The sequence below is a fragment of the Cololabis saira genome, chromosome 10 (assembly GCF_033807715.1).
Source record: "Cololabis saira isolate AMF1-May2022 chromosome 10, fColSai1.1, whole genome shotgun sequence".
Lineage (NCBI taxonomy): Eukaryota > Metazoa > Chordata > Actinopteri > Beloniformes > Belonidae > Cololabis > Cololabis saira.
This window is the reverse complement of record NC_084596.1, coordinates 32,966,290-32,991,265: the sequence shown is the minus strand read 5'-3', so window position 1 is coordinate 32,991,265 and position 24,976 is coordinate 32,966,290. Positions and strand designations below refer to the sequence as shown.

At 38.9% G+C, this 24,976-nt stretch overlaps 1 protein-coding gene across 1 annotated transcript; it reads right to left on the bottom strand.

Annotated features, from left to right (window-relative positions):
* Window positions 1–778: 778 nt before the first annotated feature.
* On the bottom strand, window positions 779–24,930 carry hfm1 (helicase for meiosis 1). Its single transcript, XM_061731452.1, has 40 exons — window positions 24,860–24,930; window positions 24,202–24,305; window positions 23,995–24,110; window positions 23,362–23,662; window positions 19,644–19,987; window positions 19,198–19,239; window positions 19,007–19,077; window positions 18,763–18,895; window positions 18,303–18,454; window positions 18,071–18,148; window positions 17,589–17,744; window positions 17,309–17,509; window positions 15,872–15,960; window positions 15,691–15,734; window positions 14,086–14,187; window positions 13,481–13,626; window positions 13,238–13,332; window positions 12,970–13,103; window positions 12,822–12,869; window positions 12,586–12,666; window positions 12,342–12,433; window positions 12,021–12,127; window positions 11,847–11,894; window positions 11,660–11,757; window positions 11,428–11,562; window positions 11,136–11,221; window positions 10,637–10,720; window positions 9,874–10,031; window positions 9,573–9,676; window positions 5,546–5,716; window positions 5,364–5,429; window positions 5,148–5,266; window positions 4,843–4,925; window positions 4,583–4,680; window positions 4,359–4,472; window positions 2,310–2,597; window positions 2,091–2,172; window positions 1,895–1,994; window positions 1,582–1,721; window positions 779–1,448 (listed from the first exon to the last, which is right to left on the bottom strand). Exons 2-40 carry the CDS (start codon window positions 24,270–24,272, stop codon window positions 1,403–1,405), a joined length of 4,623 nt encoding a protein of 1,540 aa, XP_061587436.1. The 5' UTR covers window positions 24,273–24,305; window positions 24,860–24,930; the 3' UTR covers window positions 779–1,402.
* Between the last annotated feature and the right edge of the window lie 46 nt (window positions 24,931–24,976).

Here is a 24,976-nt window from a genome sequence, read left to right as displayed (position 1 = left end):
TAAAACATATTTTTTTTAATTTCTAACTTCTGGAAATTTTAAAACTTTGGTATTCATTAGTCTCATTTTTTTTTTACCCGTATAATAAAGCTATTACCTATCAATTACCTTTTGCATAATCTATAACTCCAAAAAAGTAATTATATTTTATAGTTTGTAACTGAGAATTATTTTCTAAAATCCAAAGATTTCCTAAAGTTTACAAAAGAACAGGTTGTACCATTTCAGCTCAGTCACAATATTTCTTCACAAAACACACAGTTGTTTAAGTTAATGTCAATTCTTCTCCATAGACACTTCTCTGGCTTTTAATGGTAGAGCGAGGTATACACATTTTAAAACTGAGATTCTTTAGTGTATTATTATTGTCAATTTATAATAGTATTAACTATTGTATTCATGTTTTATTGGTAAAATTAGAAATTCAATGGTGAGAGTACCACTTAACTTCATTTATACAATGTGAAGTATCTGTGGAATTAAATCAATAGACAATATGAGGCAGTATTTCATTTGTTTTTTTATACCTTAATTATTAAATACCTTTAAAACCGTGTTTTTTTGTTTGTTTGTTTGTTTTTGGTTAGATCAGACAGCTGCATGGAATACATTTTCAGTATTGAAGGACTGAAAAAAATTAAAGACAGTAATATCAGTAGAACTTATCCTAGCACATTTCTCAGACATTTAAAAAAGAACATTAAAAAAGAAGCTTTCATTATTTTCATAAACTTGAGCAACAACTTTAATTTTGTCATGTGAATGACTGTTTCAAACACAAATAAACACAGAAAATAACCCAATCTGAAGATCAGAGAACAAAAACAGATCTCCATGAGGTCGGTACCGCTGGAAATCTAACCTGAATTCATCTCTTCAAGACCATCATACATCACAATAAATCAGTACGATACAGAACCTCATCGAGTTAAATCTGGGACAGCTCGGTGCATCGCAGATATCACTGCAACATTGACTAAAATAGTCCTTTACTTAAACTTAAACAGACTCAGACATTGTACTTTGGACTCAACCGTGACACATACTGCAAAGACATACAGTAGTAGTTAAATTTGAACACACCTATCTATCAAACAAATGGATAAAAGTCATGTATGAACATGACCAGATCCACTCAGTCATCTAAAATACTTCTCACATCACGGCTCTACATCTTCCTGCCAAGACTGCAATGAATCAACCTAAACACACATTTGATAAATAAATACATTCATAAATATTAACACATTAGACGCAACTGTAACTAATGTAACACATTTCATTTACAGTGTGAACATATGATTGAGTTCAAAACATCTTACAACTCTGAAAGGTTTATGGAGAGAAAAGCAAAGCATAAACTTTGGGGCTTTACTCTCGTGTCAGCAGACGCTCAATGACTCTAAAATATACCATCAAATATGCCAAGAAAAGCTTCTTCCTCCGTGCTGTTGGTGGTTAACGTGGAGAGCGTGTAGGAAAGAAAGGAGAAGGTCCTCATTAGTCACATGAAGAAGTACAACTTGGTAAAACTGGTTCACATAAGACGATGAGCTGAAATAAAACTCAAAATCTCTCTACCTCCTAAGAGAGGAGTCGGCCGGGGCTGGGACACTCGTGTAGAAGAAATTCAAGCCTGTGGTAGCTCGTGCCACGTGAGGCTGATTTGGTAGATTTTCTGGAGCTTTCACTGGGATCTCCTCACTGAAAATGTTTGGTCTCTGCACAAATAGAAAGATAAACATGCATCACGTGTGCCAAGTCAGCAATGAACTGTACAAGAACGAAAAACATACTATACATTCAGGATTATACCTCGTACAAGACTATCTTAGATGAAGACACTTACCTTTAAACAAAAATACAAATGTTACACACATACATACGTACAAACCTTTTTCATCAAATCGAGGGTGAGTCTCTTCTGTGGTGTGACTGTTTGATTGACTGCCGAGGGTCCAAGTTTCCTGATTTTAGTATTTGGTGAAATTGAGCTTGAAAACAAAGATCATCACACATGCTGTCACCTTGAGTGGATGAAGGGAGGGATGAATAGAGAGATAGATAAGATGATACTTCTCTGGACTTACCTCAGTGGCGTTGGGACGGCAGTTATATGAGTTTTGTTTTGCGAGTAGCTGAGGAAAGCTGCTGCTGATGTGGTATTAGAGCCTGCACAGAAAAAAACAAAAAAAAACTACATTCATGACTATTACATCACAAACTTTATTGTGCAATGAGGCCTCAGTGGTTATGAGGTGACAGCGATTCTCGTCCTGTCTTATTAAAGGGCAGTTATAGTTAACCACCTGACACGTTGTTCTCAACACGGCGCTGGATCAGAGGATCGGACTTAGTTTCGCTGGCGTGCAACAAGTTCTCATCGTCAAAGTCGTCCCAGTCATCGCATTCGTGTCCAAGATCAAAGCTGACATTTGGTATTTGGAGAGATGCACTGCTTCTGCAGAGAGGCTCTTGTTCTGGCGTTACGCTGGAGCCCTGAGAGTAAGTTGCTCTGCTTGTATTGAGGTGGTTCCAGTACCATCCAGAACCCAGACCTCCAGCACTTGTTTCTGGGACCATCCGCCTTGACAATCCTGTATACAGAAAGATTAGTTCTCAGTATCTGTAAAATAGTGTCCCTTAGACACGAAGTACTTAAGAGTAATTGTGGAATATACTTAAGGGGTTTAGATCAAGTTTTCTTTCAGACAAACAAAGATTTTACTTCATGTTGGTATGAGCTAAACTTTCTTAAACTGGCTTACTTTCGGATGCACATGGTTTTACTGTTCAGCTGTGTACTCATGGAGCGGTTGATTAGTAAAACAGATCTCCTTTAACAACCAGGTCTTTCCCAGGCACAAGCACAGACAGACTCCAGGTGGTGCTCAAGCACCTGCCCTTTCACCTTCTGCTGAAGGTCCTTTGTGCAGGACTTAAGAAATATTACTTTAGCGCTTAGAATATTATTTGCATGAAAAGCTGGTTACATAAAAGCTGTATTTGCGTCCTAATTCTGTGACGATGCATTAGCCTCCATCCTCTCCCATCATGTCACAGGCACCAAATGATGCTGATCCGGCGCTCAGACCGACAGTCACCCATCGGACTGATATGGCTGCATGATTTGTGAGACACCAGTAACAACACTGTGCCCTCAGCTAGTTGTTCGACATGAAATAGCAATGAAAAGCAAGAGAAAAAAAGAAAACAGGAGAGAGTAACAGGATACGGGAGTCCCTCACTCATCCCTGTCACTAACATCAAGCAATAAGCAAAATACATCTTTGCAGTTATGTGGAGTTAAGCAGTTTTTGAACGCTGTCGATGTATAAAAGAATAAAACAAGAAAAAAAAAAGTATCTCTCGAGTCGTATAGGTGTAGAATAAATGTAAATAGAAAAGGGGGGGGGGGTTAAAGCAGCACCTAAATATGATAAAAGTCTTGTCATTTTTAGGTCAATGGGTCCCCTACAGATGCAGGTGAAGAAACTGCAACGATGTTTTAACATAAAATTAAGTATTTTGTGTTGCATTAACTGAGGGGGGTTTTCTCACAAGAATGTGTGTGAATGTCTCTGGTCTTTTCATGCTTTTTACAGCGTATGTGTTGTTATCAATGACCTCAGAGTGACCCTCTGAGACCATAGCTTATTAAAACATTAAACTTGACTGTAAACAGACATTTACAACTAAATCAAAAACTTTGAAAATTTTTACTATCAAACATCTTTCTTTTTTTTTTGTTTTATGTGAATTATTGTGGGTTTTTTTTTAACAAGGTACAACGTGGTGGATTTTTCTGTTTTTTGATCTTCTGTTGTGGTCAGTAACTTATACTGACTCTTACTTTACTACAACTACTCGATCAAGCAAGTTCAATGACTAACAGCACGATATGCATTAGAGCCTAACGAAAACCATTTTTTAAGGAACTGAGATATCAAATATTTAGCTGAGATTCATTTTCAGGTTACAGACAGGAGGTCAGAGGAGAGATGAGATGAGATTAAATGAATTATATATCAGTCAGGTCCAGGCAAATGAGCAGTAAAATATCTCACAGAGGCAGCTATGGTAGAACCGGTAGTGGAAAACTTAACGCCTCCTTGTCTGGTGTCACACCACCAGAATGTTTGTTTCTAATTTTGGGGCATCCTTTGACTAGGAGGTAGTCAGTTCTCCTCTCAGTGAAGGGTTGGCAGATTGGCCCACAGCCCTGTTATGTGTTGAGTCTAAAAATCAAGGTGACGCTGTATATACAGTAAAGAGCCCATGTGACATACAACTTAAAGTGCTTTGTACAAACTGGACAAAGTTAAAAAGATAAACTATAAAATCGGGAGACCATTTACCAGAAGTTAGAGTTCTTTGATGATGATAAACATGTGCTGCAGCAGGAGTTTGGGCAGGCATTGCTAACATCTCGGGATCATCTTCCACATAGTCTTGGTAATCTGCAAAAGAGACTGAGAGAATGGCTATATACAATTACAAAAGCATGATATACATTCACTGTTGAAGCTTAAAACCCAATAGAAGGTGTCAAGTATACGACGTAGTGAATGCAAATGTTTACCAGGGTCGGGATCGCTCAGACAAACCACATCTTGCAGATGAGAATAATCTCCAGATGTCAGATCAGTGTCCGAAGGTTCATACTGATCTTGTTCACACCTTCATATCAAATAAAACCCCACATGAATATGTGAAGTTCACTTACATTAGGCTCATTGTACTGGCACACATTTTACTAATTACTAGAAGTCATGAGGATAATATTTTAGTGCTTGTGATGAAGAACAATATAATACAAAAAAATGTAATGTGTCTAAATACCAGGTAGCAGGTAGAAGAATATCTTTGGGTTTGTAAGCAAACCTCTGCATACTGACGGACTGAGCCTCCTCATTCATTTTAAGCTGATGAATTCAAACAGAAAATGAAACATATAATGTTCCTTTCATAATTCTACTTCATGTATCTGCATGTGGATGTTTCATTGGAGCAGTCTTAGAAAAGCACACTCTCTGTGATCTCATATCCTCGCACAGAAAATGATATCTTCCCTTGTGTAATAAGAATATGAAAGCGAAAGATAAAGTCTTTGACAGTGTAAAGATCATTTCTGCTTCGCTGCTCACCTTGAGTCGTTTGACAGGCGTCTGTACCAGAGTGTCAGACCTGTCCCTCAAGTCTTTCAAATAGGAGGAGAATTCTTGGCCCGCTGACCTCTTTCGTCCCACAGTTACACCCACTTTACCTTCAGAAAACATGCACACATGTAAGTATTATGGTGACTGCAAGGAAAACATAACTGTAAACTAAATTTAGAGTGAAATACGTGTGACTGTACTCACAACAGTCGTGGGCGCAAAGGTTCTTATTCTTGCAAAAGTGGTTGCACTGTCTCTTAATGCCTACATCTGATTACAAACATCAACAAGTCAGAAGACGCCTAAAAGGAACACTACATCAATGATAGGAACAAGTTCACATCGTGACACAACAAAATCACCAGTAGGAAGGTACACTATATTGCCTTGTTTTGCAGCCGACGAGGAACTTTCCTTGTGAGTTGCAGATGGCATCAGAGCAGAGCGCTGCGGTCCCTGTCCCGGATGAGTTTCTGGTACATTGAATGGATTATGATCCTTAAACTCCCTGGTCCCAGAGTAGTACACCGTAAACTTCTGCCGAATGTCCAGGCCCACTAGACAGAAGAAAAGTGCCAAATGTAAAGCATTACGGCTCCCCACCCTATCATATTATCTTTTAGAATTGACAAGTGACATTATTATATCTATTTTCAAATTTTCAGTGCATTATATATATTTTTTGTTTCATGAAACAAAGATATTATCATTTCGCCTACAAATTATTGTGAATTATTAATGATTATTATTTTGCCATATAGCTTTATAACAAGAAATTATGAAAATAAAATGCAATTTTGCTCCTTAGACACACTTGCTTCTCAGTTGTATTCATGTAATAAAGTAGACGAAGTGAAAACTGACACATGAAAGTCATCTCATTTCACATTTTCCCTCACAACGTATTTGTTGATTATCTCTACAAATCCAAGGTTTTGCACATCAGAGTGTTATAAAAGCAGAATAACCTCTTCTTTGTAAATTTTACATTTGTTAAATGGAAAGATGAACTGGAACACATTCAATGTTGCGTTTCGACATAATTTATTAAACAAATACTAAGACAAAAAGCGGAGGCAGTGTGTGGAAATGTAACTGTACCCTGACTGTTTCCAAAAGGATGTAGAGGATAAGTAAACGCCAGATGCTGCACATGATTAATTGATCATTTGTGTGTGTGTTTCATCTTCCATGGCTGTCTTTAATTTTCTGTGTTTTAAAGCTATCGTTGTCTTTCAATTGTAGCTTGAAGAGCTTAATTGTCCTCCAAAAATGTTTTGTTTTAGCTTTACTTTTTAAAAATCTTTTAACTATTTATAGCACACGCAGTGACATAATTTGAAATTCTTAAAACTTCAATCTGAGAATATTCTTGCCAAATATTACACAACCTTTTTACTTTAGTAACTTAAAAAAAAAAATGTGAATATACCTGTATGTATGTATACAGAAGTTACAAAATATGGTCATTTTTATAAAAAGTAAACAATATCTTCCTCATGCAGTCCGTTGAGTTTTGGTTCCCGTTTTTGTTTCATATCAGGTTGCATATTGCTGATCGCCACCAAATTGGCAGTCAGCAATCCACAACCTGATGTCATCTTCCTCAGTATATACAGCGCACACTTCCAGGTTCGTTTGTTCACTATCAGATCATCAATGCTATGGAGAACCAGGAATGTTAAATGGTAATCAGGCATTTTTTCATCATCAGTTATTAATTGGGACATAAAATAATACACATAATGCTAAATGTAATTACAATTTACTTAAATACTTACAGTACCGACCAAAGGTTCGGGCACACTTCCCCATTTGTTTGAATGAGAGGTGTGTCCAAACTTTTGGTCTGTACTGTATATAAATACTCCACTTTCTAAAGTGTTTTCTTTTTGAATATTGAGGGATGCAACCATGACTCTACTGCTCTGGGAGGGGGGACAGTTTCAACCCTCTGCTACATCAGGTGAAAAGAAATCATGCAGAAATCCCAGAGAAGCTGCAGATAAGTTGTGATTTGGGAAGGGTAGTGTCTCATAACTCCAAAACTACTGACATTGTGAGGTTGTTATTTGGGGAACTATTTGCTCTCTACAGTTTTAAGCACTTTGAAGATTTTATTCAAAATTTGACCATTGTACATGTATTTTTGAGAAATCCCTCAATCGCTTGTAATTACAGACTAAAGTCTGTAGTGTTTTCATCTACTCTTGGGTACCTCGCAGTGTGTGGAGGAGCAGGAATGTTATGCAAATGGTAATAAGACATTTTCATCATCAGTCATTAACTGGAAAATAAAAAAACGTATTACTTAACTGGACTAAATTAGTTACTTTGGGCCTTGAACCAAGAAAATCAGGTTACATAATGCATATGTCCTCTGCACATTGCTTGCTTCCGTGTGTTTAATATCTTGTTTCCTATCTGTCACTGTCCTGTTTTTGGTTTTCATAGATTTCCAGAACCACAAGAGCCTTTATTTAGTTTTTTTGTGAGTACATTTTATTACTTTTTATCTCCTTACCTCACCTCTGAGCCTGCATTTGGGTCACATGCCATGTCTACAACTGCCTTCACAACAAATTACGTTTTGTAGATTTCCTAGGTTTCAGGTTTGTGCTAATAAAATGCCAAGACTAAAAGACATCAGCGCTAATCTTAGAGAAGGTACTGTTGCTGACACCTCACCGGTTACTAACGAGAGCAGTTACTAGCAATTAAGAATAGTCATTGTCCCGTCATCCCTTGAACCGACAAAACCAAGGTGGGTATGTTATGTCATAATTCACAGTGCATTGTTTGGCAAACAAACCAAACACAGTATATCCTCAAAATCACCTCAAGCACAGTGGTCGGCAGTTTGGGCTTGTTTTGAAGCCACATGACCCGAGGACCTTTAGTCAGTAGCCCCTTTCACACAGCCAGTTCGAGACGGGAACGTTGCGCCTTTAAGCCGCCTCGCTGTTCTGTGTGAAAGTCACGGAGGCGGAATGGGGGGGCCAAGTGGCCCCACCAATAAGCCGGCAGCGGAGGTAGTCACAGAGCCGAAACGGGGTCTGTGTGAATGACACAGCCGGCATGCCGGCATGCCACTAGACGCTGACGCTGTCGTCACGCCTCTGATTGCGGAACGCCGGGATGCTGTGTGAATTTACAGACGGGAGCGGCGTTATGCCGGCGTTGTATGGTTATGTGTGAACCAACAAAGGCGGCGTATTGGCAGGACTTCTTTACACCAATATTGCGGAATCTCTGTGTGAAAGGGGCTATTGAGTCAACAGGGAACTCCTCTGTACTTGACACAACAGCACACACTTGGCTAACATTGTGGCAATAGGAAAATATTCCCAAGCACAAAAACAACTATACAGCTGAATTACTAAAGCAGGAAAAAAAGCAAGAAAAAAAATCCAGATATCAAAATGGGTCCAGCAAAGTCTGGATCTGAAATGCCGTAGTGGAGCCTTTACAAATAATAGAACAGATAATAATAACGATGATGATAGAAAAATTACAAAGAAATAATTCATCTGTTTATCATCTGATATTTTGTTTACTAAAATAATATAATATCTGGTAATGACTCAGTGATTTTTATTATCTACTGGATACATTAAAGGAGCCTCTGTAAGAAATGGCCAAAACTGGTACTGCAGTCACTTTCAAAATATTGTTGAGCGGCGTGTACCCTCCCCCTCCTCCCCCCGACCAGAGGTTGCCAGGTAGGCTGCAGAATGCAGCAGGAACGTAGGCTGCCATGGCTGCCATAATTAGAGCCGAGCTGGCAACCCGGATGCCGAAACAATACTGACTGATACTGGTGATTGGGAGATAGGTGGAGGGTGGAGCTTCAGAAACAATACTGACTTGGTGATTGGGAGATAGGTGGAGGGTGGAGCTTCAGGCCAAAACAAAAAATGACAACATAAACATCAGTTGAGGGCTGCAACTCCTCTTTTTAAACTGGAATATCCTGGCTAGAGTGCTGTTGTCAGTGAAATGAACATGATTTTTAAATGTCTGTTGACATATCGGGGTCATTTTATGATTCGTTTTATTATTGCTTTTACATACAGCTCCTTTAAACCTCATATTTTCTAGAGGATTACTTTCTTATACACCATTTCTTAAGAAATAGGTACATACTGTGTATTGTATATACTGAATTTTGGGAAGCCCTGCAACAGCGGGTAAAGCGGAGGTCAGTGGTTTGATCCGCCGCTCCACCACGTGTTGAAACGTCTTTTGGCAGGACACTGAACCACACAATGCCCCCTGATATGCTTCTCAAGGTACGATTGTAAAGTAGGTTGTAGAATGTGGACAAGTTGAAAAAGGGGCTCTGTAACTGTTGGATAGAAATGTAGACCATATATTTCTCTGCAGGACTTTAAAGGTATTTCCACAGCTTACCATATTCTGAGCTGATGAGATTGACACTGATCTCATCTCCTTTTGAAGCCTTCTCCACATCGATCTTCTTGGACCAGGTACCACTCTTCAGCAGCAACGAGTCCCTGCCAGATGTATATGAAAACACCAGCTCACCATCAGCAGCCAATGTTCTCAAATCAGATCTTACTTTGCAAAGTACTTAAAAGAAAAATCTCTGTTCTGAGATAGTGGCTGTACTGCTGAAAGCAATAGAGTAAGTATAAATAAACAAAGACAATGAAAGGTTCTTGCAGTCATGCTGCAAATGCTTTTTCCTCACGTGAGTCTCTGCAGAAAGACTACGGTGTTGTCAGCGTTGCCGATGATCAGAGAGACGTAGTGATGGTCCGGAGCTGTTCTCCGGGACCTCAGCTGAGCTTGGTTTTTCAGGTTAACCTTTACCACGATCTCTGCCGTCGCACTGCTGTACCTCGGAAGCTGGAAAATACAATAACAACTTTAAAGAAACATAAATGGCAATACCACTGGTCGGTTCACTGCACGTGTTACATGTAACTATCAAACCGTTCAATTTTTACACTTTAAAATATAATAAAATATCATATTTTGGACCTCTACAGGGTCCAAAGCATAGCACACCTTTAAAACCCAACATGCAGTTTCCAGAGTCTTCAAATAAGTTTAGCTCACAGAATCAAAACATCTTCACACGAGAATAAAATGCAAAGACAGTAAAACCAAGGATAGTTTTTCCATATGCATATGTGTGTATTTCATGTAATGACGTTCTCATGAAGTACATAACTTTGGATTAATTGTTGCTCAAACACCGTAAAAATCTCATGGCTGAGCAAAGTACATAAAAACATAAATGTTGATCCATCCAATGTACCCTCTTATTTTCTATCTGGGGTCATGGAGGTCTGCTAGAGCCCTTTCCAGCTGTTTTCATGCAGAGAGACACTCTAGACATGTCCATCGCAAGCCCAAATACAGACTATGAACCACATACACATTAATTAACCTGACCAAATTCAAAGGGCTTGTTCCTTTGATAACAAACGTTTACAAACGGCACTTACCTGTTCCAGAGTGACGTCATAGTTTGGGAGATGTGTTATCGAGTCTATGATTTGGTTTCCAAAAGGTGGGTGTCTGTTGACAATCTGCATCAGGACAAAAGTTAGCTTTGTTAAATTGTTTTACAGTGTTGTTGCTTTGCATTTCGTCTCCTTGTTCTTGTTGGTAGGGCTGAATATATGACATACAAAATATTTAGAAAGTGTGTAACATGAACTTCTTTTCAAATCTGCAGAAGTAACTTTGGGGTGAAAAATATATTTAAACTGGGAGCTAGTTCTGCAGAGGGCAAGTCAGCCTCCAGCTGATCAGTGCAGTGGTCAAACATAAGCCCTTAAAAGCCAGATATCAAAAGCACAATGCACAACCAAATACACCAATAAAAAACTGATCTCTGTTACCAGCTGTCAATACAGCAGCTACAGAGAAGAGTAACGATACTACAACTCTAGATCTAGTGCTTTTGATCATGAAATGTTGTTTTAAAACATGAAGACTTACCAGCTCCAGCTCTCTGGCATTGGTTTCCTCTATTTTGCTAAAAGTGGTGAGTCCTGCATACACCATAGCAGTCGACAGTGTCTGACCTGGGACGCAAAGTGCAACGCAATGAAATGGTTATAAACTCCTTGTACCACATTCAAAAAGAAAACTGAATATTACGTTTGTTGACTAATTAATGAAAAAATGAATATATTTAATCCTAAACAGAAAGTACAAAACAGGAAGCCTTTGAAATTGTTCTTCAGTGCTGTAATCGTGTATTATATCAATATGCATGTATTGTGTTCACCTATTTTCTCCAACTGCTTGGAAACATAGTGTGAGTTTTCCCAAAGCTGGGCTTTAAAGCACTTAACCAGGATCACAGAGTTCAACAAAGCAGAAAAACCTGCCTTTGATCGCTGAGTCAGAAATTCTGACAAGCCTGAAAAGGATCAAAAAACAGTGTAAGTTTAAAAAAGAAAGAAAGTACAGGTAGCCAATGGGCATTCTTTCCTTCCTTTGATGTAAGGCATACACACATTTGCATATGCGAAACCCATTCCTGAAAATCCTTGCTGTGTCCTGTGAAAGTCCAAAGTCTTGAATCGGGATGGAACCCAACTGAGCCTGAATCAAGCTACAAGATAATGAACATGTGTCATGTGCAGCAGATGGTCCATAATAAAACAATGATATGCAATAATAATACTGACTAACTAAACCTACCAGTTCACTTTCATCTCGTTGGATTTGATTTTTCCCTCAAGAGGAAATCTGGAAAAGTACACGCACTTAAATTTACAAGGCCTTGTATTTCACTCCATAATTTTGCTTTTTCAATCCTAAAATATGTTATGATGCAGGACCTGCAGCTGTCAACCTTATAATAATATAACTAACCTGATTGTAGTGCTGTTCTTGTCCCTGTTCAAAGTGTTCAACGTTCTCCTCTCATTCAGTCTCAGGTTAATGTCACTGAACTCTTTGCTTTTGGACAACAGATTAATCTGTGCATACGGAGCCAAAAATACATCTGATCTGGACACAGCTTTCACTGCAATGCTTTACATTGTGCAGATACTTAAGACAATTCTCCTTAATTTACTTGACAACACTGAGATAAGTAAACTTAGGCCACATATTTTTGACAGTAATACCTACAACAACAAATAACTGCCCTAACTGCACTTTATTCAAATGTAGTGGCAGGGCAAAGCCTACCAGATCAGCCAAGGTTTCAGTGCCGGCAACGTTGGTGAACTGTTTCATGGTCTCAAACGCAACATAATACCTCGCCATCAACCTGCCAGCCTCTGTCAGGAGAAAAAAAAAGAACAACATAACAACATCCCATCTCAAATGTTAGGCTCAGATGAAAAACAAACCAAAAACAATTAGTGCTTAAAGGTAATAAAACAACCAAATCCAAGCATTCCCCAACCCCTCACACGAACCGCTTCACTACCTGTCGTTTTGATGTTGATGTCCTCATCCATAGTGATCACATCGATGGAGGACAGAGAGTTGAGGTTCTTCAGACACAATTCTAAATGGCATGGGATGAATATATTTACCTTCCAATACTGAAATAATGCAAGCAGCACATAAATTATCTACCAGTATGTCTATGTTTAAAATTCACCATCGGTGTCTTCACATTCAAAATATCTGAGTTAAAAGGACTTAAAAGTTATTGCCTACCTTGCAGCTTTCCTTCAATCCCATATCTGTCTAACTGAGTAGAGAAACCTGAAAGGAAAGTTCAGACATAAAAAGTAAAGAAGTAAAGCGTTAGCCACAGCTACGTCACAAAGGCCTGGAAGTGAAGACTGATATTCGGGGCTCTCACCGTAGTGTGAAGGGTTCTTCAGGGCTCTGATGTAGAGGAAGGTGGAGCGGATCCAGTCCAGAGCCATGTTGACATCACTGATGGTTTGAAGAACAATCTCAGCATTCAGGTGCTCCACCAGGTGACTATGCAAGCTGGGGAGACAGGTTATGACGTCATCTGATGTTAACGGTGTCAAATTACGTTTTGTGATTATGATTATGTTTACTTGGGAGAGAGTGACAGGAAGACCAAGAGAAAGAGAGACAGAGAGAGCGCTCCGTTATACCTGCTCTCAATTATTTCAATCCCGGTCATAAGTTTCATGTACTTGTCTCTGGTCTGAAGCTTGGTCATGATCACTGCAGTGGCAGATGTATCAAACTATAGAAGGAAAGGATGAATTCAGAGAAGTTTATTCAAATGCATTTTAAAAAGCTAAATATTTCCAAACACTAATTACAGTGAAAACAATATATTTGAAAGTGTTACATTGCGCCTTTAAAATATAATTTTACAGTAGTTTTCCTACCTGCGGTCGTCCAGCCCGACCGATCATCTGTAGGACGTCAGCCTCGCTGTACTCCGTATAGGAGCCTCCAATATAATGCATCGTTGACTTGATCACAACTAGGTGGGCTGGCAGGTTTACCCCCATAGCCAGAGTACTGGTGGTACCTGGGTTAGCAACAATTGTGGAAAAAAAAAAGAAAAAAAAAACTCCTTTCAAAAAATATACAGACATATTATAAAAGGTTGTTATTGGATTGTGCAGCTGTGAGTGAAACAGCCTGGCTTTGACTTTAGAGATGCACATTAATGTCACCACCCATGTAACCAGTGAATCAGCAATGGTGGATATCAGCTTTAAAAACAAAAAATAAAAAAAACAGTAATCAAAAAAGAAATACTGACGTGGAAATGCTGTAAGCAGGATCTGAACTGTCTCATAGCACCACTGTTAAAACTGAGAAAAAAGTAAAAAAAAATCTCATGTGCTAACTGTGATCATATCTAAGTAAATGTTTCATAATGTTATTAACTTTAAAAAACATTCAACTGATGGTATATAATAGCTACATGTAGTTTGATATAGTCTTTTATTTTTCTGGCCCTGGAAAATATGGTTGGTCTTACAGAGGACAGGTAGGTCTCCGAGGATGAAGGCCTCTTCTATCTTCTTCCGATCAGACAACACAACTCCTGCATGGTGGTAACCAATTCCTAACATCACCAGATCTGAGTCGGAGGCACAGTACATATCTTTGTTAGGAAGCGGACGCACTAATCTGTGCAATCTCTCAGCGAGTCTTACATTTGTATTATGTGTTTTGTTTTAATGTAAAGCGTCTTTGAGTGCCCAGAAAAGCGCTATATAAATAAAATGTATTATTATTATTATTATTATTACATTACAGCCACATGCCTGCAATGCTGGTAATCAAAAATATTAATAAGAGTAAATCATAACATATAGTTGCTCATTATCAGTCTGAATTCAGGCCCAGGACTGAGCGTATTACACAAAACAGTCAATAGTATGTGTACACTTGCACATTAAAACCAGACTGTATGTTCCTGCTGAACATCGAACCATGGACTTGAACATGGTGACAACATTTTCATAAATATTTTAGAACCCAGTTACATATAATTGCTGTTATTCAGTTCCTACAGCACTACAGATTCACTAAGGCGTAGAAATAATGAATAGTGTTCAATGTGTGTCCCAAATTGTCCTTAAAGTGATGGACAGGATAGAAGTCAGGGTGCTGCCTTGCAGCCTGAGCAGTTTCTAGCTCTGTTAGAACCCCAACAATTTCAGTGAAGTTCAAGGTCTCTCACATTACAGACCTCGCTCTACAAGATCCTGGACAATGTGGTAGGGTGGACAATGGACAGGAAGATGTGTTGGACCGAGATCTGGCAGGCAGAATCCCAGCGAGTCAAGTCTCTGGGCCAAGGGGTGTACGATATTCTGCCCTGTCCGTCAAACTTCCAGATCTTGGGCGAAACTGACTCACCAAATTGCACAATGTGCCCGAGAAAAAAGGCACTCTAGACTAGTGGTCACCAACCCTGGTGCTCGGGCCTACCTACATGTTTTAGATGTTGCCATGCATCAGCACAGGTCTGGTCTGCACAGCTCTTAATGACACAGCCCTTGTATCACGGTGTGCTGAAGCAGGGTAGCATCTGGAATAATGACCGGGTGCCAAGGACTATAGAGAACCCATCTCCATAGCAACTGCTGACAATAAGCATGTCTGCTATCAGAGGACTGTCAGTTTCATCAAGGCGGTGAAGCAGCTCCACATCCATCCCAAAGTTAAAGTTGGGCGTCTTACGTTGCTATCAGAGTGGGGGCCTCAAGTTTATGTGAGGAGTCAAGTTCCCAAACCACATTACAACAGCTTTTGGGTTGTAGAGGGTTTTAGAGCGCCTCAGACTCTCAGATCCACTCCTACCTTTTTTCAGGTATCCACTGAAATCTGTTACGGCTTTGTACTCCCCACTTCCAAGGATTTAGATAAAGATGTAAATGTTGAATAATTTTTGTACGATCTGGACCTATGATGTCACTGAACATATATATACATAATATTGAAGTTTTTGACGTACGATTCTATGCAGACACCCAAATATATCCTCTCAAGAACAGAAAGGTTTTCCACCATGTTCCCTTTATGGGCAAATCAATTAAATCACATTCATAATATGTTTAAAAGTTGCAGAAGTTACCTCTTAGTTTTGTATCCAGAATAGTATTTGCATATTTTGTCAACCTGCAGAGTGAATCAGAGCACAGAAGTCAAGAAAAGAACAGGCTATAAGTGACTTGTGCTGAGATGATTTCACCAATGTCGTGCTTAGGATGTTCATATGAATGAGAAAACCCCCTATGGATGGGAGCGCACTGTACCTTTGCTTGTGTTCAATACTCAGGATGAAGCGGGCATCCTTTGCCAGGATTGTTGCTGACTGTTGAACTCCTTTCCTTGTCGAGCAAAACTACAAACAAATAAATACATATATTGAATTGAATTGATAACGTTATAATCTTGCTCAACTACAAAAGAATATTAAGAGGAAACAAAAATAATTGTATTTCAGTGGCCATTGAGGAAAAAAAGAAATTATTTCAACTGCATGCTTTACTAGAGGAAGCACTTAAGATAGTTAGTTAATTTTAGATATATTTTTACCTTTAATTGTTCTGTTAACATGTGTTGTCATCATATTTGTGCGTTCTTGTGCAGGTTTTTATTAATGTATGCTCATGTGACAGGAAGATAAACAGAGTCAGTACATCAGGGCTTTGGTTCATGAAATCTGATGTCATTTATAGGTCAAATCCACTGGTTTTACCGGGTTAGTCTTTTTTTTGTCTTCATAACTTCCTCGTTTGCCACATCATTGTCTCAGCACTTGTTTGGTCCTGCCCCGTTCTGTTTCTATCCTTTTGTCATTTTTGGATTCCTTTTTTGTGAACTTGTTTTTGTAGAGGTTGCTGCCCTGCAGTATTTTGAGTTGTGCTCTTAAGATCATTTAAGTCTTTTTGTCCCTAATCCGGCTGCCTCCCAGGCGTTCTTGTGTTTGGGTCCTCTGCTACAACAAGGATCCAGCCATCGTTATGCCTCAGCGTGCACTTACAGAGGCAAAGCTTCTCCTAGATAACACACGAGTTCCCCTGCAGACATGTTCATAGATTTTTGAAGGTCTGTGAAACACTGAAAGCCTCATGTTTTTGCTATGCATCTGTATACTTTGAAGGCAATTTACTTTTACTGGGCAATATTTTGATTATTTACAAAAACATATTAAAATCAGCAGGATTGCGTGTAAAGACAATTGTTTAGGTCAGTCTTTCCTGCTTCCGTGCACAGACCTCCAATCATCTAACTGTCCTATGCTTTATCTATCAAGTCTTCCCACCTGACACACAAACGGCCACCTTACTGAGAACTACTTAAAAATATAAAAATTAAAAAAGGATAGCGTATAATGAGACATGGAAAGTGCGAGGACAATAACAGGCAACATTTTGTAGTTGACTTCATGCATGTTCTCTGTCCCACCGGCTTGCAGATCCAAAATATAATTCATACTCAGAAATCATATTTGCAGTTGAATTCGTGTTATCAAGCCTCCAGCCTAAAGGGGTGGCAGCATGCTTTGCTGTGTTGCCCCGATGTAATTACTCATTTCATCCGCAAAATTAGAAAAAATGCTTGAATTAAATAACTACGATTCATTGTAAAATGTTGGGAGCTTTGGAATATTTATTTTTCCTTTTATGGCCACTTAAAGGTTTCTTAAAAATAGACAAACTAGAAGATCTGGTTGTTTTCCCACGCACCACCAGTGCGGGCTTCTGGTCAGAGTAAGTTTGGATGATGTTGGCCATCTTGTAGTTAAGCGAAAAGTCAAACTTGAAATCTGATTGGTTTGGGCTCCACGGGAATCCCAGCACAACTTTACGAAGCTTCACTGGACGGTGGCTCTCGTCCATATGCAGATGTGTGGCTGGTCCACTCTCATCTGACAGCCATTCTGCAATCTAAGGAAATGTAGGAAATTCAAAAATCAGTCACACTTACTGATTTACCGTGGACTCGCTCTCTTTGTCAGGTACTTACGTCAGATACATTGGGAATAGTGGCGGAGACGGCCACAAACCTCATGGAGAGACCTGCTTCTGACTGATATAATGCTCTGTAGGCTTGCACCGCCTTCATCCTGCTTACTACCACTTCCAGGGTTGCACCACGCGATGGATCTTTCACTACGTGCACCTAGAAAATAAGATGTTTTCATCCCACCGTTAACTCTGGAAACATCTCAGAAATTAATTGTGGGTGCGATTGGACAGCTAATATGAAGCTGAAAAAACAAAGCTTGCTCCTGAGCACTACAAGATAAACCAGAATAAGATAGAATTTACGTTAATAATTTGATTATTACCTGCTACCTTCTGCTGAGGGTAAAAGTTAGTTATGCACTAAACAACATGCGACAAGACACGATCATTGGGTGTCACGGTGATCATTTACCATGATGCAACCACCTTCTGAGGCACTAACATTTATAAGTGATCAAAAAATCTGTTAAACACACTGACCTCATCAATGAGAAAGAGTCGGACAAGTTGCAGTAAACAGTGATCCTTCCATTTTCTTGTCATGCTGTCCCACTTTTCCTAATATAGGACATAATGTATTAAATCCTAATTATATATCTCCAGTACAAACATATTTAGTCATACAAAATCCTAAATCAAATTCAAACTTCAGGTTTTCATCATTGCTTCAGTTTTGGTTGCAGTTGTTTAAACACTGGGTAGAGTCACACACAGGTGTGGTCAAGATGATGTGGGAGTCTTGAATCTCAAAGAAGTCGTCGATCTCGCTGTCGCTGGTGAGCTCCCTGCACTTCAGCCCCAGGGGACCAAACTTCTTCGTCCAGTTGTCAAAGAATTGACTGCAGAGGGCTTTAATGGGGGCAACTGGGAAAAAAAAGAAGCCGGTTAATGAGAAATACCTTTAATCTATAATTAAATTAAAAACAAAAAAAGAATCCTGGAAATTATGTTATGTATAATTGAGGGGAGATAGGGATCTTTCAGAGTACTGTAAGCCTGATTTTTCTCTTAGAGAAAATGATTTAAAGAACTGAAAGTAAGCGATCAAAACAATGTTTGCCTTACTTTCCCTCATTATATGTAAAAGTAGAAACTGTGAGTGAACATAATCATTTTATGCAAAATAGTTACAGCAATGACTTTATTGATATTCATTTTTAAAGCATGCCCACCATATACAGCTTTGACATCGTTCCATGGCTCTGGCGTTTCCATTAAAAGGCGAATGATGGCCAACTCAAACAGAACTGTTTTACCCGATCCAGTAGGAGCGCACACCACAAAGTTCTTGTTAGTGTAAAGAACCTGTGAATAAACCATAAACATATATGCTCCAAAGTCTTAGTCCAAATGTGTGCCCTTTTAATCATATTGTTCAACATTCTGTCTGTGAAAGTGTGGTCTGTAAATGCTTACATCATCCAGAGCTTTGGACTGAACATAATTGAAAAAGGGGAACTCGCTGAAGATGGATCTGAACTTAATGGCTGTGAAGCATGTTTCAGGAAATCAAACCGTGCTTACTCTTAAGCTTGTATTACAAACATTCCACCACTTTTTTGACAAGGTCTAACAAATATCAAAATTATGTTCAACAAAAAGGATACGAATTTCCGAAACTGGTCGCAAGATGTCAGACCCAGAGGAACCTAAAATGTGAGCATATCAATCTTATATTATTCTATTTTTGGTCACATTTTCAATGATTCAGATCCAAATGGAAAGTGATATGAAATATTTTGGGTGAGAGGGTATAAAAATCTTGACAAAATGTGACAGTTTGATTGAGATACAAGGTCTCAGTTGTTGTTGTCTGCATCTACTGTTCGCCACCTAGTGGCCACTATGTTTCATTACAATGTAGAGTTAATGTGGAGGCTCACCTAATTTCACCTCATCTCAGTCTAATACATTGTGTCAGCTAGTGACGTAGCTATTCATGCACATTCTTGTTAGGAACGAAGCTAAGTATAAACCATATGAGTGGCTTTTGATAAAAGAGTCAACAGTGAGCACAGTGCCTGCCTGTGATGGTGCCAGTGTAGCACAGAACCTTGTATTTGTAGCGGCTGAGGCGTCATGGGAGGAACGAACGCTCTCTTTGTGCCCTTGTCCTGCATTTTTGCATGTTGCACCTGCTGTGGGAGTCGGCCACTCGCCGCAGATGAGCCCAGAGGAGGTGGTGAGAGAGGGGGCTTGGAGGGAAAAAGAGGAACTGCGTGGCCAACTGTCGCCTGTGGCGGATGAAGGGAAAGAGGGACTGTCGTCATGGCAACCCGACTGAGAAAAGTTTGAGGTCTGGATGCTGTCTGGCTGCAGCTGCTGCTGCTGTTGCTCCTGAGGTCATCTTTGGTGGACGAGTCACCTCTGTCGGTCAGCTCTGAAGTCTTGAACAAGCTGGAAGGAGGAGGGATTAAAGAATTCAACACTGAGGAAACTACAAGGAGACGGGAGGGCTACTGCTGTTGCAGAAATTTCCAATAAAAATCAAATAAATTAGCTTAACACAGCTATCACGGAGGACGATTTAGCACCATTTCATTTTATTTCTATAGACTCTCAACTGAGTCTCTTTATAATGCATTGTATTTTAAGTAACCATATATATTTTAGTAATCTTAGTCAGCAATGACTGAATTAGCGATAAGCATATATATATATATATATATATATATAGATAGATAGATATATATATATATATATAAAGATATATATATATATATATATATATATATATATATATATATATATATATATATATATATATATATATATATATATATAAGATAAAGTGCAATCTAAAGACAATCAAGTTCAGTTAAACTGTATTCCAAATCAATCTAATTTATCATAATTCCCTCCATCTAATTAATTCCAATGGAGTCCAAATTTTAAATTCAAGTACTGCGAATTTGTAAAAAACAACCTAACAAATTGTATTGAACCTTCACTTTGGTGCAATCATCCATCCATCCATTTTCTATACCCGCTTTATCCTTTACAGGGTCATGGGGGTCTGCTGGAGCCTATCCCATCCATCCATCCATCCATCCATCCATCCATCCATCCATCCATCCATCCATCCATCCATCCATCCATCCATCCATCATCCATCCACCCATCCATCCATCCATCCATCCATCCATCCATCCATCCATCCATCCATCATCCATCATCCATCCATCCATCCATCCATCGCTCATCCATCCATCCATCCATCCATCCATCCATCATCCATCCATCCATCATCCATCCATCCATCCATCCATCCATCCATCATCCATCCATCCATCCATACGTCCATCCATCCATCCATCCATCATCCATCCATCATCCATCCATCATCCATCCATCATCCATCCATCCATCCATCATCCATCCATCCATCCATCCATCCATCCATCCATCCATCCTCCATCCATCCATCCATACGTCCATCCATCCATCATCCATCCATCATCCATCCATCATCCATCCATCATCCATCCATCCATCCATCATCCATCCATCCATCCATCCATCCATCCATCCATTCATGGCTTAAATAAAACGACTCTAGAGGATCCAGATTCAGGGAGGAGGGCCTTGTGCATTGACCAGTTAGAGGTGGGAAAAGACGTCAAAAAAACAGAGATTGCTCTATAAAATGTTTAGATGTTGTTCTACACTTATAGTCACATAAGTAAACATGCCAACCATGTGCAGCTGTTACCACCCCCCAGTGCAGATATATTATCACCATTCAAAAGGTGAAAATTGCTGGAAACAACTTGCACCTACTTGTAATCAAAATTAATTAAATATAGGAGCAATGGCGATGGCGATATCAGGCCCAATAACCTTCACTTAACTCCAACAGCTTGAAAAGTATTGTGAGGGGGGGTTCGTTGATTTAAATTTTCAAGGGGGACACAACAGAGACATTTTCCCACAACCATTCATAAAACCTTCATATTAATATTCATATTAACTCCCATAAGTGTGCAATGTCTCAATAAGATTTAAAGCACTTCACCCTTTTCAAATATAACTTCCTGTTACCTAGCAAATATAATGTTGCCACAGCAACAGCTTTTCATAAACTCCTGCAGGCTTCACTATAGAACATCTATAAGGTGTTATGACTTTGATGACTGAATCTGTGCTGATTCTGAGCAACCTGCTGAACGTAATTAGTAAAAGCACGGAGGCCATAACTTCTTGTTGTCAGCAGGTGATGCTATGACTGTGATTGTATAATGACTTGTGAATTTCATCAGTCAAAATCTCTGGTCAAATGTTTGAGATTAGGAGAAGATCTGACCATGAGGACTTATCGTAGGGTAAATGGTAACATATGAGCGAGCTGTGATACCTCCCTCCCCCTCTCATCACAAAAACAGTGAAATCAATAGAGGGCTGAAATCTGACCTCATGAGAGGAAGGGAGCCAAGAGAACAAGATGTTGCCTTACTAAAATATTTGTCAAAAATAAACCATTTTTAAAAATCCAGAAAAAATACTTTCTTATGTGTTTAGGTGTGTGGTGGCCTTTTTTGATGAAATTTGATTGAAATTGAAATTGCTATTAACACACTGTCAAATTCTCTATGATGAACATTATCCAGAAAGGGTAAAAAATAATGATCAAAATCTAACCATTAAGTGAAAAATAACCAAAAAACATGCTGATATATACAGTTATTCTTCTGGTTAGCCTGACGAGTCTGGGGGAAACGTAAGATGTCTTAAAAACATGTGTCTGTTGTCTAAAATGTAAAATTATACATGAATCATTTGGCCAATCTGAACCAAATTCACGCAAATTAATGAGATTAGGGAAGACAATGTCTCTAGTGAGTTTGAAGTCAGTGCCAAAATTATGATACTTGGTTATGATTTCAATATTTTTAAGTGCAGGTTTCTGAGTAGATCGTGTGTCATACTGTAAGATATGTTTGTCTTTGTGGATGTAATCTTTAACTTTTACTCCCTTAGGACAAATGGGGGATTTTTTTATGAATTTCTTTAATGTACGCCTGGCAATACAGTCTACTTCCTGTTTCATGGTGTATTGGGAAAGAATATCCCATACAAATCTCAGATGGATCTGATGAAGCCCCGAGGAAATAAACAACATGATGTGAACAAAATCGTGTCCCTTTTACACGGTAGCATCATAGAATTCATTAAATGTTGTCATGTAGACTCTACTTACAGACTACTTCCTCTTTGATGGGGAAATATAGACATTGTACACAGCTCCACAAAACAACACAAGACCACTTTGTGATTTAACGTCAGCAACATGTTGGTATCATGTACATACATTTTGACACACACTGGATGAATCCTCTTGTATATCCATTGCAATTCACCAAGTGGTATGCACATAATATTAAATATCTCACTTCCTGTTGGGCGTGGCTAAAGCAACATGTGCATCAAATTTGTTTATCTTGGGTAGTTCCACACACCTATCAAATTTGGTATGTGCAGCTGAAACTATATACCAGAGTCAATGTCATAATGGGACGCTATGGAGCTCCTGGGCCACACCCAGGACCAAGCCTTTGTCTCTGAGAGCTCACTGTGGTACCTTATGTGTATGCCAAATTTCATGAGTTCTCATTTCATTAATCACCATGACGGGAAAAAAAAAAGGCCAAAATTGAAAGTATGAGACTAATAATCATAATCATAATGAAATAGTAATAACAATCCTTACAGAAACAGAATCCTTGCCGTGCTTGGGGCCTAAATATTGTTTTAAGGAATGAGTTTGTACTCGCCTTCTCCGTAGAGGTGGGTTTTTGACACAGGCCAGAGGCAAACATGTGCTGATGTTGGCATGACCAGAGTGCTGTGAAGCTCCATCTCCACCTATGGCCCTGTGACGGTCATCCAGAGTGTAGTCCCTGAATCCCGACCCTTCCTGAAAGCCACCACACCTGCTAGGGCTGCTGCTCCTAACACCTTGAGTCCCCTCAATCCCTCTCTTATCATTGTAAAAATTATGAGAAATTCCGAAGACCTCAAGACCATCAGATCTTGTAAAGGGAGTGTGAAACTTCTTGGAGTTTTGTGAGAAACCTGTGAGCGGTACAGAAAAAGAAGCACATAGAAGAAGGAAATGTTCATTTACCCTTAAAAGTAGCTTTGGGTTGTGGTTTGCTGCTTTAAATAGTTAAAATAAAATAACACAAAATGTACAATTTCATTATAATTTTTATGCAGGGACTTTAGTATTGGACTCAAGCCCTGGATAAACCAAAGAAAAACTGGGAAAACCTTCAGTCTGTTCAATTTATTAAAGCAATTGAGTCACGTAGTTAAATTCAGTAAGGCTTGCATTGGCCAGATATCAAGTAGAGTACACAAGTTAAGTGAAATCCAGATGAATTGATATTTAGGACACAATGTACCATAAAGATTAGACAGAGATTCTGCCTCCTCTTGTATATCCTGAATAGTTGGAATATGAGAAAGAGGTGGAGGTGTTTTCAGCTGCCATGAATTGCCCTCTTGGTGTAGCGGTTTTCTGTCAAATGCAATACAGAGGAGGAAACATTAATTCAGCTGAGAGAGAAACGATGAGAGGGGGGGATGATGTGTTGTATCTTAGTACTTACACCTTGTGAACAATGGGTTTCTCAAAAAACAGCCTATCCAACGACAAGTTGCAGTCATCTGTATCCAACATCCTTTAAGATGACAACTCATTTAGGTGAAAACCCTGCAAACAATCAGTCACCATGGTTCTTGTTATCTGGTTTTAGAAAGATAGACAGACAGACAGATGGATAACACATAAATCTAATAACAATGTAGTCCACCAAAAACCAAGCTAAAAGAAAAATTTTTGTGAATTTTGGGAGATTAAGTAAAATATTTAAACTTCAAACATTTCATTATATTGACATAAATTATACATCTATAAAATGTATACATTTAAACATTATCTTTGTGTAACAACCTGCTTTTGCTATACCCAACACCTTATTCCGTTTGTATTAAATATATAAACATATAAACAGATATTATCAATGTATCAACAGAGCTAATTAGCACACACGGCTAACTGACATTAATACATTAGCTTTGTGCTAAATTCTGAAAAGTGAGTGAACAGGTCTCAGTTTGGTGTGTTATTTTTACACTTTAGTTACTTTAAAACACATAGGATTGGGCCTAAACGTTAAAACAGCAACAAGGGCCAATGGGAAGGAAACCATTGGGAAAATAGTGGAAACATCTCTCCTGTGTTGGTAAAATAAATCTTGTTTCTACCTTTCTGACAACTTTACACAGCAAAACCCAATGGCTACATCTAAAATATAAACGCCAACTGGAAAGGCAATGTGGATTTTTAAATTATCAATTATAACAGAGACTGACCGCTACCAA

Excerpts from the sequence above, each read along its gene's own strand:
- hfm1 (XM_061731452.1), bottom strand. The coding sequence starts at position 24,272 with ATGTTGGATACAGATGACTGCAACTTGTCGTTGGATAGGCTGTTTTTT. Across the intron at positions 12,128-12,341 it reads CTGAAACCTTGGCTGATCTG|ATTAATCTGTTGTCCAAAAG; the intron begins GTAGGCTTTGCC and ends CCGTATGCACAG. Across the intron at positions 1,995-2,090 it reads GCCGTCCCAACGCCACTGAG|CTCAATTTCACCAAATACTA; the intron begins GTAAGTCCAGAG and ends TTTGTTTTCAAG.